This window comes from Notolabrus celidotus, chromosome 18 (assembly GCF_009762535.1).
Source record: "Notolabrus celidotus isolate fNotCel1 chromosome 18, fNotCel1.pri, whole genome shotgun sequence".
Lineage (NCBI taxonomy): Eukaryota > Metazoa > Chordata > Actinopteri > Labriformes > Labridae > Notolabrus > Notolabrus celidotus.
The window spans coordinates 10,247,472-10,261,789 of record NC_048289.1 but is presented as its reverse complement, the minus strand read 5'-3'; the positions used below and the strand labels follow the sequence as shown (position 1 = coordinate 10,261,789).

Sequence of the window (14,318 nt, the reverse complement as noted above, 5' to 3'; positions counted from 1 at the left end):
AACTGCAGTTGAGGCTGACTCCAAAACCAAGGAGACCCCATTAATACCCATATTAAAATGCCTATTGTTACAGCAAAGACAAACATGTTTGCAGCTTGGTGCAAAAATCAGAAGGGAAGGCACATTTTTTCATAACTCGTATATTTTGAAGATATTACGGCTTAGAGTTACGCATAGTTTTGCATAGTAAGGAGCATGGCTGAGTGGACTGACAGGTGTGCGTTGTAGCTGTTGGCCAGGAGGCTAAAACTCTGCCTCAGCTCCACCTCTATGTCAGTTCCCTGGTATACCAAAGATTACTTGGGAGTCATAATTTCCAATATGATGACTGCCATTGTTGGGCTTCAACACCCCTCTCCAGAAACCAATTGGTGATGTCACTGACACTACATCCACGTTGTATTCAGTGTATGAGTAAAGGAGGCACCAGGAAAGGTGATTATAAGGGTCTGAATCCATGAGAGGGGCAGAAGGAAGTGGTTTGCCAGATAATTTTGAACATCTTCAAGCACAAACAGCAACATTACAAAACCTAATGACATACTGATGATGCAATGCTGTTTTAAGTTTTAGACAAGTTAGTAAGAGGTATGAAAGGATAAAAATATACTAAGCCTGTTGAAGCTCTTTATATGCACACTTGTTATGCTTCTGCTGTATGCTGAGGTGTGAAAATGTTTCTAAGTGTACTTTGATTAGCCAAGTCCCATTTCAGCTGAGGAAACTGCAATTATCCATTAACTTCAACAATATGTAACTTGATAAATTATTCAAAAGGCCTTTCAGAGTTTTGAACTTCACATTTCTCAGCAAGTAATATCTGTTTCTTCTTTGTTAGCAAACAAAACTTTATCGTAGAATGACAGCTGCTGTTCAAAGAGTGTATCCCTCCCACTGCTGCAGCACCACAGGTATGACACCCAGTAATCAACGACCTGAAAGCTCCCATCAGACAGCAGCAAGCTTCTCAGCAGGACCCCCTCATTGTGTTTGCCAAAAAGATATGTTAAATAAGCCGAGTCAGATGGTGACATTCACAGTTTATGCTGTGCTGTATACTTTTATTGTTCTCTATAGTGCAAACTCCTATTGAGGCTGTTTCCAAACCAACTCTGCCCCAGCTGTGAAGCACTTTGAGCCAACTTCTATTGTGGTAAATATGCAATCAATCAAATGACTTTACTGTATGGACCTTATGAGGATGAGAAAGTTAAATCCCAGAAGTTTCATTGTCACACTTAGCTTGTGTATGATATAATAAGGACGAGATGGTGAAATAAAATAAAATAAAACTAAATAAAATAAAATAGAATACATTTAAATAAAATACAATTAAACAAAATAATTAAACACAAGGCTGACAGAACGGACAGATATCTGACAGCGCCAGCTAAACCTCCCGTAACAAACAAACAAGACAGGTGAGGCAGTCTGTCTTACGTCTGTCACACCTTCACACAAACAAGACTTAAAAGACGTGTCCAATGAGCATATTTTAATATAATAATTAAAATTTGAACAAACAGACATCCGCGATGACAGCAACTTATCCTATTTCCACAACAGCAGATGCTGAAAGAAGCCAGTTAATAGGGTCACAAGTTAAACCAAAACACCAGAGTGTATTTTGTGTCTGAAAACATTGGCAGCCGGCAGTATGAGACCGAATAAATTAAGAAGACACTTAGAAACATCACACCCCAGTCAAGTCAATACAGGGGCACTGACATTTTTCTTTTTTTCACCCTCCAATGGGGTGCATGAGAGAAAAAACTTAGGGAACCACTGATATAAAATAAAATGAAAGAGATTAAGAAGTATGAGAAGAAGAAGATTTCTTCAAAAATATCTGAGCACTCAGAAGGTTCTTCATTCTAAAACTTTTATTTTCAGGGCTACAGAGTCAAAGTTAAAACATGCCTACGTGTTTCAGCCATTGAGTCTGGTACCTGTCCTGATGAAAACCTCAGATACTTTTGAAGAAGTTTAAATCACCAATCACTGAAGAAAGTCTTATAGTGGGGCAGGGAACTCTATTTGGTGAGTGGTGCAGACTGCAGCCATGTGTGATTCGCTGGTTTCATCTGATTCAGTCCTGAAATACTGTTCTTACAAAGTCTCACAAGTGGCAGCAGTAGTTCTTTGGGCTCTTGGGCATAGTGAGCTGCAGGTGGAAGATACATATGTGCTGAATAAATGGGCTTTCTGACAGCAAAGCACTGAAAAATGTCCAAATAGAGTGTTCACTTACACTGACATTAGTGTTTTCTTGAAAGTAGGGATGGGCAATGGTTATTGAATACTTTTTTTTTTTGGGGGGGGGGGGGGGGGGGGAAACATTTATGTTCCAATACATGGAAGTCCACCTTTCACTGAAACAGATACTACGTCCATTTATTATACAGTCTATGGTCTGTACCTAAGGAAATCTGACAGACATTGCTATTCCTAGATCTAAAGGCCTCCTTCAGTCCTTCTTCAAACTTCTCATTTCTCTGTATAAGTTTTTGCTAACTGCCTTATTGCACACATCACTCCACACATCCACAGATCCTGATAACTCAGAACTCACCCGCACCTCATTTACTGTGGGAAGAAAAGTTCTTCATCAGCCTGTGACTGATGCTCTTTTCACAGCATGATGCCAGCCTAAAATACACAGGTGATGAAAACACATACACTCCAGCACCCAACAAATGACTCCCTGTGTTCGTCAACAGCGTGCAAATGATTCTTTCCTTCCTCTTCTCATGATAACCTCTATTGTTGGTAATGTGTGGGAGGGAGACACTGATTCGCCGTGGCCGGTATAATTCTCTCATTATGAGTTCAGAAGGGGGAAAGAAGCACAGCGAGGGATGAAGGCCTGGAGGCACGACGCGCCACAAAGAGCAAAACCCGGCTGATAATGGAGCAAATCCATCAGTCTCTGGCTCTCCATCTCTGTCTGTCTCATGTCATCCTTACACTGGCCTCGCAGAGCTTTCGATGGAAGTCATTTCAGAAAGCTTGGAGAGAAAAGTGGCTCTAAGGAAATGCAAAGATGGGAAATGAAGTACAAGCGGTTTTAGCGGTGGCATAATGCCATCCAATCTAGCAGAGGAGTGAAGATGGAAGGAGAGGATGACAAAGAAGAGCGGAAAGAGAGGGGGGAGGAAAGAGAGGAGAGCAAGAGCTGACATTTAGGGACAAACCATGAGAGAGGCAGTGGTTGGACGACCCTTCCTCCTCTCTGGGTGACTGTAACAGCAGAGCTGTTAGCGTGCTCATTTCAAACCACAAGGTTACGTTGACCTAACTTAGGCTCCCGCTTCTAAAATCCCATTCACTCCTCAAGCCTCCCAAAACTCTCTCTGGCTCCAGCTCCGGCTCATTGCTTTCATCATTGGTTCAATTTTGCAAGCATATGCGTGTGTGTGTGCAAGTGCGAGAAGAAGAAAAACACTGAGTGAAAGGAAAGTCTATGCAGCAGCTCGAGGGTACTTTGAAGACACCCCTGCCTTCTCCTCCTGATACTCTCTGGTCTTTAAGACTGTCGGCTCAGTGTTCAATCACCACAACACCCTCACCTTAACAAACAATGACTCCAGTAACCTTGGCCATCCATTAGCCTTGTCGAAGAACAAAAGCAGCGTCCACTGGGAGCCATTAGACAGATATAGCTCTGGGACCGGATGTATTCAATACACCAGATGGGTTGCTCTTTATAGCAGCTCCGGGGCTGGACAGCAGTCTCACAGATACTTAGAGGACCAATATCAGGCTGAATCAGTGAAACGCACGGGAAACGTTCACTGCTGGAGATGCTCCATGAATGAGAGACTGCAGGTGGACACATTATTTCCCAAAGCATGGCAGATATCTACAAACCCCAACATGTTTCATACGCTTTTAACCAAGCTACTATAATTTTCTATCCATTTGAAAAGTGTGGGATTCCCTCATATATCCATCCCCCCAAATATGATACTCTTTCAAGGGGACATAGTGGGAAAAATACACTTTTTCAGTATTTATGCATGTATATTAGGATATCTGGAGTATCCACTATCCCACAAAATGTGAAATAAGACAACCGGCCATATGAGGTGTTCTGTCATGAAAGTTAGTTCTTACAATGCTGATTTATGTCCCAAAACTTATTTTATCCGATGAATTAGTCTGAATAAGTCAACAGAACTGTCAATTAATACATCACATCCCCTCTTTTTGAATTCAAATTACCAACTAAAACTAATCTTCACAGAAACAAATTAATACCTGTAAATCATTTGGCATGTTAAGAACTAACTTTAATGACAGGAACCATGTTTGAGAACAGTGTATCTGGTATGTAATTTAACTTTACAGTGTGACCCTCATTCCATCTGTTAAATCTTTTGGCTTCACAGTCAGTGAACACTTATGGCATCCACTGTAACTCACAGTCTTTGCAGAGGGCAGAGCAGAGACACAGCAGGCAAAAGTAGTGAAATGTCAGCAGCATACATTTTTGCTGACTTGTGGACGTGTCTATAAATTCTTTAGAGCGCTGTGAAACAATCAGAAAATAAAGTCTCATCTTGTTTTCTTCACCAGAACTCACTCTCTTTACTTTATATCTGTTAAGTGGCCGCTGCTGCTCTCCCTCTTTTCTGCTCTTGGCAGCTTTAGGTTGAAAGTATGATTGTAGGTGTGCATTTTTTATAAATTTCAGTACTGCTTAATACTACTGAAATTAGATTTTGCAGTTTTAAAAGCATGTGGTATTAAAATGTATCCACGTAATGAAAATGTTGATAAAGCATCCAATGTCAGAAAGTCGTGAGCATCACTTACATACGTACGCTGAAGGCTGTTCTGAAGGTATTTCAGGGATGCTCTGTATCTTTTAACTATTTTTACAAAAATGAACATCTTCTATTTTGTTTTCTTGTACAAAATAAGAGCGTGGATGTGTGATTTTTGGCTATGATCTATAGCGAGGATTGGGAGACAGGGAAGTATACACTATATTCCTTTCTAGACGGCAGAGAGTGTCGGACCCTTTTTCAACATATAACTTTAGAGGCCTCTCTTCTGAACAAGGATTGATTTTAGTAAAAAAAAATAATAATAAAGTAAAAGAAAATGCAAACCTTTTCCCTCCTGTTCTTATTTTATCATGTCTTACTCTTAGTGTTTAGCTTATCTTTTGTTTTGCTCTTACTTCTTTATTTATTGATGTATTTTTTGTTTTCCTTCGCCGTATTTATCTGCTGCTTACTGAGTTCTTTGATCTTTTCTTCAGATTGTCTTGTTTTATGTATTTTCCCTGAGTTCATGTTTAACAGAACCAGTTCAGCCAGTATAGCCTGTTTTTCAACACTGCCTTTTACATCAGTGAGAAGCTCACTTGTATAGATCTCAGGTATTATTGCTCAGCCAACAACAGTAGACTTGAGTTTTTTAGAAGAGCTAAAAGAAGGTTAGTGAAGATTCTGAGTTTATCCAGGACCAGCATCAGGAGCGGTTTGAGCCTGCCTGCCTTTGAACAACTGATCTGTAGTAAAACTTTAGAGACTTCCTACAAATCCACTGCAGTGAATATCAGCAGAGGAAACCATCGACACTATCACTATTCATCTCCATCTACAATTATACCCAGCCTTTAACTACCCATTATCCCACTGGAGAGCTGTTGCTACCATAGCTTTGAGCCAAGCAGGGATGCTGGAATCCCACTAGAGAAAGTTACCCAATGAAACAATGCTTCAACAAGTAGAAATAAAATACTGTCTGACACAGTGACCAAAAGTTGGTATAGGATAGTTTAATACTTTAAATACTTACTTTTACAAGATAATGTGATTCTTTATTGCTAAAGCCAAACTTATTTTGATTTGCCATTAATTTCATGCTAACCTTCCCCCATATGAGATTATCTGTTTATGCTAATAACTACCAACTTTTCATTCATTGATAATTTCATTATGGATAGAAAAGCTACATCTATCACCAACATGATCTGATGTCTATCAAAAATATTTTGAAGCAGAAACTGACTAAAGTCCAAATTTACAGCACACATAATCAGACTTGTTATTACTAGGGCTGCCAACAATTAACTTTTTAAATAATGTTTAATCATATTTTAATTGCATGTTCAAAATTCCATATTTTTCCATTTAAAAAAAGTTTTTAAGTCAACAATAAAAATGTAAAGCATTTCTCACCAGTGTCTTGATATGGGAATCAAATTAATTCAATGAAATGTTCAATATGATTTTTGATTTTAGGTTAATTTAACTTGATTTTTAAGTGTAATGTTTAAATGATGCCTTTATTTGGAGGGAAAACTGTTTATAGATGAGGAATCTGGGTGACAGAATGGGCACATGACATGCAATAAGGAGCCACAGGTCAGATTCAAACTTTGGCCACCCACATCCTGGACTTCAGCCTCTGCACATGGGGCGTGCAACTTAACCCCTGGGTCAAACTGATGCCATGACCTTGAGATTCATTATTCAAATAATGTTGTACTGCTACATCAATGTGGTCTGAAACCATGACTTAGAGGTAGGAGACAGCTTCAAAGTGCTTATTCAAAGTTCTGCGACAGTATGCTTATCGTGCAGGCTGTAGCTCAAACTCGAAGCAAGGTGTCTTTTACTTTTGACATGTCAACTGAGCCGTCTGGGAGGTTTCTAAAGTGAAATTTAAAATGTAAAAACACAGTGGGGTCATTTTCCATCAGAGGGACAGCAGGACAATGATTGAGTGGTGTAACTACAAATAGCATGCAATTAAAAAATGAATGCTTTTATGCTGGCAGCCTTTAATTGTTGTATTCTACTTCTGATTGGAGGTTGTGCTCTGTTCACTAAGAGTGCACATATCAGTAAATAGTTAGCACAGCCACAGCTCTTAGCTGGACACGTTTTAAATCTCGTTAGTGAAACAACTGTAGGGATAACTTAAATCCAGATTGCAGGAACAGTCCTTTAGGACTGTGTAAATACATAGAATATCATTAAGTGTTGCTAAATGATCAAAGTTCAGAGGGTACATCCTTTTACAAACAATAAGATGCGTGAGAGTTAGGGACAAACCTGTCTACAATCAGGCCAATGTAAGAGTGATGTTATGATAGAACCATTATGAAGCACCCAACTATAAGTCCTGCTATACAAATATGCTACCAGATTGCAGGGAAGTACTTTACCAACTGTTCTACAGTTTAAAAAAAGATCTGCTTTCCACACACGTATTTTACAGCAGTCAATGCCCAGAAATGCCCCATTCACATGAATTTGGATTCAGATAGTGGAATCAGTGTCTGGGGGTAAAAACACAAAGATGTAATTGGAAGGAATGACAGTTATTTAAACAATGCATGTCATTTGCGATTGTCCAGCTTTTGTCCTGTTGGGAAGAAGGAGATTATTTCACACAAAAAGGTGTCGGAGCGCTCTCAGCTCAAAACCTGCGTTGTGAGTTTACATCTATTATGTATAAGCTGAGGCAGGCTGAGCTCTGCAGCCACTCAGTCCTGACTATCAGTCAGAGCTGAGGATGTGTCACCTGTCTCTTACCGTCCCATATGGTTTCCCCTGACTAACGTTACAGCTGTAGCTCCTGGCTACAAAGCAGATAACAGCTCAGTGTGTGTGTGTGTGTGTGTGTGTGTGTGTGTGTGTGTGTGTGTGTGTGTGTGTGTGTGTGTGTGTGTGTGTGTGTGTGTGTGTGCGTGCGTGCGTGTTTGTGCGTGTTTGTGCGTGTTTGTGTGTGTGCCATTCTGTCTGCTTGGAGAAGAATGTCCACTGTACCTGTGTTTGCATGTGTTTCTAGGTATATCTGGTGTATGCATGTATCCCATCCTATCAACAATATACTTTTCCCTGTAGAGCAGGGATGTGTGTTTATTCATGTGTGTCACTGTCTGATTAAGTGAGTGTGTTTGTGTGTGTGTGGACAGCTTCAGCATCTCCTTAATGTGACAGAAAAAGTGAAGCAGTCAGAGAGGGGATGAGCTCAGTTCAGTTCTCTAAACACCTTGATTAGATAAGTGCCTGTCACAGCTGAGCATTGATGTGCTGTTGTCATTAGAGTTTGGTCTTGAGTTCTGACCTGATTACAAACTTTGTAGTGGCACTGCAGAGAGAAGTGCTGCCACTGTTCAGGTGTAGTGTTGTTTTGGGGTACCGACTGTTAGCAAGGACCACACAGCATTAGATGGCATTGCACTACAAAACTTTTCAAGCAGTTTCACTGTTGACATTCACTATGGGGGGACTCTTAGGGGGCAAGCTCATGCACACACACACAGGGGCTGATGCCAAAATATATGAGACACATTAATTGGATGCTTGCCTGTGTTAGGACACATTTGAAGCATGGCTGCAGACAACTTCTGTGAACTAGTAAAAGTTCAAGGTCAGAGAGAGGAAAAGGGCTCACTACTGACCTGCTGGCTCATAATGCCAAACCACTGCTTTAATCACTGCAGATTATGTATATGTCTACACAGGGAAAGGCAACTGTGGACCAAATTAAAGTCTTAAAATGATTTGAAAATTAATTAGTGTCTCTGCAACATCTAAATGTGGAAAGACATTGGACACCACTCTTTTTTCTAAAGTTAATTTTGGGGCATTTTTGCCTTACTGAGTAAGACTGATGAAGAGAGACAGGAAATGTGGAGTACGGTGTAGAGGATGGGTCAAATGTTGAAGGTTCAAACCAAGCGGTAACCTCCGGTCTTGAAATATGAATACCATGCAGAAGAGCTAAAAACTGCAGTTCATCGAGCATCTGCTTGAGGTTGGCTGCAGAAAAACCAGAAATCACATACAAACCAATTCAAAAAAAGACGATCTTTGCAGCAATAATAAACTTGTTTACAGCCTGGTTAAAAAAAACGGTTTGGATCTGAACTGCTCATCTCTATCGGCACACACTGTAATGGGGGGGAATTTTTTCACAACTTATTATTTTTTAAGATATTAAACGCACAAGTTTAGCCTAAATAAGGGCATGGCTGACTTGATTGACAGGGTAGCACCCTGTAATTTTATCTCACACTAGCTACAACAAAGTTAGGTTGTGTTCAGCATTTCCAATATGGCACCCGCCAATGATTGACTTCAAAACAGTGCTTCAGGAGCAGAAAAAACACACAAAAAACAATTGTCTTTGAAGCACGGGACAGACTAGAAGAATACAATTATGGCAATCCTTTTAGCCATACTTTGAGCATGGTTAAAACCTTTCATGTACTTACCTTCTTAATAAAAATAGGCCAGAAAAGCAGTCTGCACTAGAGCAGAGCTGATTGGCAAAAAAGCCTTATGTGCAGCCATGCTTATGAACATTGATGATGAGGTACTGATGCAAACTTGGTTTAATGTATAATTACTTCACAGATTGCTCATTTGTTCCTTTGCTGCTTGACTTAATGAACTTGTAACTCCATCACTCTTTTGCTTGGTTCATTTCAAACCAATTGATCACAAAAACCTCCCACCACCACTCTGCCTTTGTTTTAATCAGCTACTTTCTCCCCCAGGGTGGTGTTTCTCTTTTTTTGTCCTCATGAGTATGTGAGTTTTCCTGGGTAAACACAGGACACTGCTCAGACAGACAGATATTAAAGAGGCTGAGTGTACCTGATAGACATGGTAGGCGTTGGCAGCTCGGCCCTGCAGGAACACAGAGGGGATCCACACGTTGATGAGAGCACGGTGAGCCCTGAGTGACGCACAAAAAACATCCTTACTACCATAATCATCATCATCATCATCATCAGTTTTATTCAACAGTGACTCAGCACTTTGCCTGGAAAGCTACAACTACAGCAGTCGACAGCTAACTGTTAAAACACCACAAAATCAAATTCAGTCATGATCAGAGAGCAGAAAGAAAGAATGAAGGTGTGAAATATCACAGGGTTTATGGTTTATTTCATTTCACGGGTAAGAATGACTTAGTAATAATAATGCTGAGAGCAGACTTATTAACATGGACGATTATGTAGCTCTTGCAAGATAAAATATTAACAAGGCATTAAAACAGAGGTAAGACTGAATGTATTAAAAACGAGGAAAGGTTGGAGCAATAGAAGATTAATATTCTTACGTCTCAAAGTCTGACAGGCTGGGGTCATCGGATGTCTGGCTTAAATCACCGGGAACCTGGGAGATAAGAGGGAGGGGGAGATCGATAAGGAGTTAGAAAGAAACAACACGAATATAGTCATGTGGAAACCAAGTCAGAAACAAATACTTTTCATGGTACTTGTTTTCAAGAGGGTAATCTGCAGTTGCCATGCAGACCTAAAAGATTGCTGAGTCACTCAAATTAATGGAAAAAATGTTTCCTGCTTTCATACATGAATCAGAAACATCAGAACACTATGTGCTTTGGCTGAAATGAAATATGGCCAGATTGTTAGCTATAAATAATGTTGATGACTAATGGCTGAAAATGGTTAGCTAAAAGCAATAAACTGGAATGGATAAAAGTAATGAATAAATAGTTTTAAAAAGTTAGCTAGAAGTTGGAAAGGTCGTTTGAAAATGCTAAGACCAACTAAAATGAAGAAAAATCTGTCAGCTGATGAATTAACAATTAGCTTAAAAAGCAATGGTTAAATTAACAGATGGCTAGTTAGCTTTTAAATTGAAAGTTGAACAGTTAACCTAAAGCTACGAGTAAAAGGTCTGAATAGCTAGCTAAAAATACAACTGCTAAAATACTGTTGACTAAAAAGTTAGTTAACTTTAATATATCTATTCTTACTGAACAGACCTAGCAAACAACAGATGTTAGGCTAGTTAAAAGTAAATAGCAATCTGTGCAAGATAGCTATCTAAAAAGTCAGTAGCAACTGGCCCCACAGAGAGCAAAGATAATCCTCAGAGAAGGATCCAGAATAAGTGACAAGATGATAACATTTTGTTGTTCATCACTGGGTTATTAATGAAACTATCTCATACATAATGTTTGACTACTAGCTACAACAAGCTAATCAAGAAGTTGCATGTAATCATTACGATCCACTTATGGTAGCAGGTAGGTAATTAATAAATAAAAAAATAAAAAAATAAAAAAATAAATAAATAAATAAAATGAATAAAATAAATAAAATAAATAAATAAGGCTACAGTTGTAGTCAAGTCTTTTCTCTATTTCTCTATTATGTAATCAAGCTGTTGTAACCTATGTCCCCTAAGAGAACTCTAAACAATGCTAGAGATATCTGATTAAAGTGCCTTCATCAGAAGCTGCCAATTTTTTTTTTATCCAGCTATCCATGCTGCTGTCATAGCCAGCAGCAGGTACTGAATTGCTAAGACAGTAATGGCAGCTACGCACTGGATCCATCTATATAAGCCAAGTTTAAATAATAAGACTAAAGGAGAAATTAATGAATTGTTCAAATATCCAACTAAAAATAAAATCGTTGAAATGGTATGCAAAAAGTTATAAAATCTAGTTACTTTTAAGACAAAGTAGACTTACTGAACAGACCTAATATATAAAACATTTAGAATAAGTTAAATGTAACCAACAGTCAGTAAGAAAAGCAAGCTTAAGTTATGCTCTATGTGTATTTTAATCTGTTAGCTTAAACCAATTGTAGTTTTTCTAACTGCACACTGCTGCAAATCATCGGCTGCTTAATCTTTTAGTCTGGCACAGCAAAGGTCGAATCACAAACTTGTCCAAACACCACCAAAACATAACAGTTATTAAAGAAATGGGAGAAAAAGTGAGATTTACTTTTATAGTTTAAATAAATCTTTCTTTAAAAATGTAAAGCAAACACAATTGGGCTGTGACTGCTGGTGTCCATCTAGAGGTACTTGAGTTTATCTGACAGGGCTTTAGGGTGAGTCAGGCTGAACAGGTTGGGACTTCAGCACTGCAGACTGTTTACTCATCTGGATAACATATCTGGAATGTCTCTTCATGCACATATATCTTGTTTGTGTGTGTTACTGTTTGTTGACTTAGTAGTCGTTATCCAAACCTTACACCCTCGGTTGCTGTGTGTCTTTGTGAGCTCACAAATCCTGTGATTTATTTCACTCTTTGCAAGCTTTTATCTCCCTGAGGGAACCACATGACCAGGCCCAGATGTTGGCCTCTTGGATGAAACTGTTTAAGTGTGAAAAAGACACAGAGAGAGAGTGTGTGTGTGTGTCTGTCTTCTTTCCATCTCTGTTGTCCAGAGTTTGCCTGTCAGCTTCTCAGCTCTCCACAGAGACTATCTGAATCTGGGCTGAAACACTGTCACTGAAGGCTGCCTCCAGTGGGGTGTCCTACGTCCAGGCTTTGATCCGGCTCTCCATGAATTACACACACAAGCACATGCACATAAAAAGAAAGGGCAAGAGAAAGCAAGAAAGGAACGATGTGTAATAGAGGCAAGGAGGAAGGGACCCGTGTTTGATCATTTGAAGCAGCTCTTGAAAGCTGGAAGCATGCAGTGAGGAGCTGGAGATGGACACAGACACAAACATACAGAGTGAATGGTCCAGCAGAGCAGGGCTGAAGCTGGGGGATAAGAGGTCCTATCTTCAGCCTGGGGCTCCGATCACTGCCGCTATATCAACTCATACTGTGGACAATGTGTGTGTGTGTGTGTGTGTGTGTGTGTGTGTGTTTGTTGTTGTGTGGCCAAACTGCTTCAAGCTCTCCTGAGCGTGACCAGATGTTGGCATTCTGTGCCCGTTTGTTGCTATTTTAGACGACAACTTTGAAAGTGCTGGGGAAAAAAAGTAGTTTGTTTGAACTCCGCTCTAACAGCACAAATAGATAGTTAGCATTGGAGGCGAGTCCATGTGGTTAGACTCGCACTGAAAGAGCACTAGGTAGAGAAAATCAAACCTCATCAAGAGGTAAGTGGAGAGATGTGAGGATACACTGTTTGACTGACAGATTATCTCTGGGAGCTGCAGTGCAGGAGCATCAAAGATAAATGAAAACAGAGGAATCTGAGGAATCAAAACTTCAAGGAAAACGCTGCTAACTGTTATTTGGAGCCATTGACTGTGAACAAAAATGAGCAGAGGGCCAGCAAATGGTGAAAGAGTGGGGATGAAAATCAAACAAAATCACCATGTGGAGGGAGGAGAGGATGGCAGGGTGACAGAAAGGAGGAGGAGGAGAAAAGAGGAAACCAGCAGGTAGAGAGAGAGGACATCAGTGTGTGTTAATGGCTGAGTTTTTCTTTTGGGAGGTGTGTGTGTCAACTCACTCACCGGTCCTCTCAGGTCAATGAGTTCCTGTCGCATCTGGACGATGAGGTGGTCTTTGGCCATGAGGGAACGGTACAGGCGCTCATTAAACTCTATCAGCTCACCGTGCATCTCAGCCACCTGCAGCACACGTACAGAGAAAGAACAAAACACACAAAGAACACACTAAGATTAATCATGCTGCGGCAAACTATTAGGTGGCACACTATTATGTTAATAATGGGCAAATGGAAATCGTGCAAATACATGAAACATAGTAAGAGAAGATTCAAAATAGATTGTTCTGGTTGGCTTTACAAACTAAAGGAGGCAGAACTCCAGGTGAGACAAAATTAATTTTGACAGCTGGACAGATTCTGGGAAATAGTCGAACCCCTGACAGAAAGGGCAGAGAGACATAGAGGTGCATGTAGAAAGAAAGAAAGAAAGAAAGAAAGAGAGAAAGAAAGAGAGAGAGAGAGAGAGAGAGAGAGAGAGAGAGAGAGAGAGAGAGAGAGAGAGAGAGAGAGAGAGAGAGAGAGAGAAACCAGTTCATATATTCAACAGCCAGACTCCTGCCAGCCTGCTAATCAATCGTCATCATCTTTAACAAACCTTGACACGGTATTAACATTCGTGTGTATGTGTGAGCTCTCCAAATACGGCTAAGCTTAGTTAGGTGAGCAAGAATCTCAGCGAGTGTGTGTTAGTTTGTGTGTGTGTGTGTGTGTGTGTGTGTCTCCCTAACCAGACTGGACAGTGCGGACAGGTCTCTGTCAGCAGACTGACAGCTGTGACACACACTGTGCTGTATGGAGGACACCTGCTGTCACAGCCGCTTCAGCAGAGCGCCGTCGCGGGCTGACAGGTGAGCCGAAACGCTGCGTCACTGTTGCTCCAACACCGGCCCTCATGCATTAACTTTTCACATCACATTTAAATCCCACATACTGCCATCAAGGAGGAGGAAAGGCTTCTTATGTAATAACAACAACACTGATAATGATGATAATAAACTTGATTTATCAACACTTGAAACACTTTAAGGCTTCATAAAAAAGAATAAGCTTGCCGATGAGACCAAGACTCTTCCATATTGAAAAAAAATTGAGC

General features: G+C 40.1%; 1 protein-coding gene across 3 annotated transcripts in view; it reads right to left on the bottom strand.

The window, feature by feature from the left end:
• Positions 1-14,318, bottom strand: part of snx29 (sorting nexin 29) — a 217,534-nt gene that overhangs the window by 58,922 nt on the left and 144,294 nt on the right. For all 3 annotated transcript variants that reach the window (XR_004634773.1, XM_034708495.1, XM_034708494.1), the window contains exons 16-18: positions 13,230-13,346; positions 10,099-10,154; positions 9,630-9,711 (exon numbers count right to left, since the gene is read on the bottom strand). Coding sequence is in view for 2 of the 3 variants with exons in the window: in XM_034708495.1 (XP_034564386.1) it covers positions 9,630-9,711; positions 10,099-10,154; positions 13,230-13,346 (255 nt within the window). In the remaining variant the exon portion in view is untranslated. The remainder of the gene's footprint in view (positions 1-9,629; positions 9,712-10,098; positions 10,155-13,229; positions 13,347-14,318) is intronic.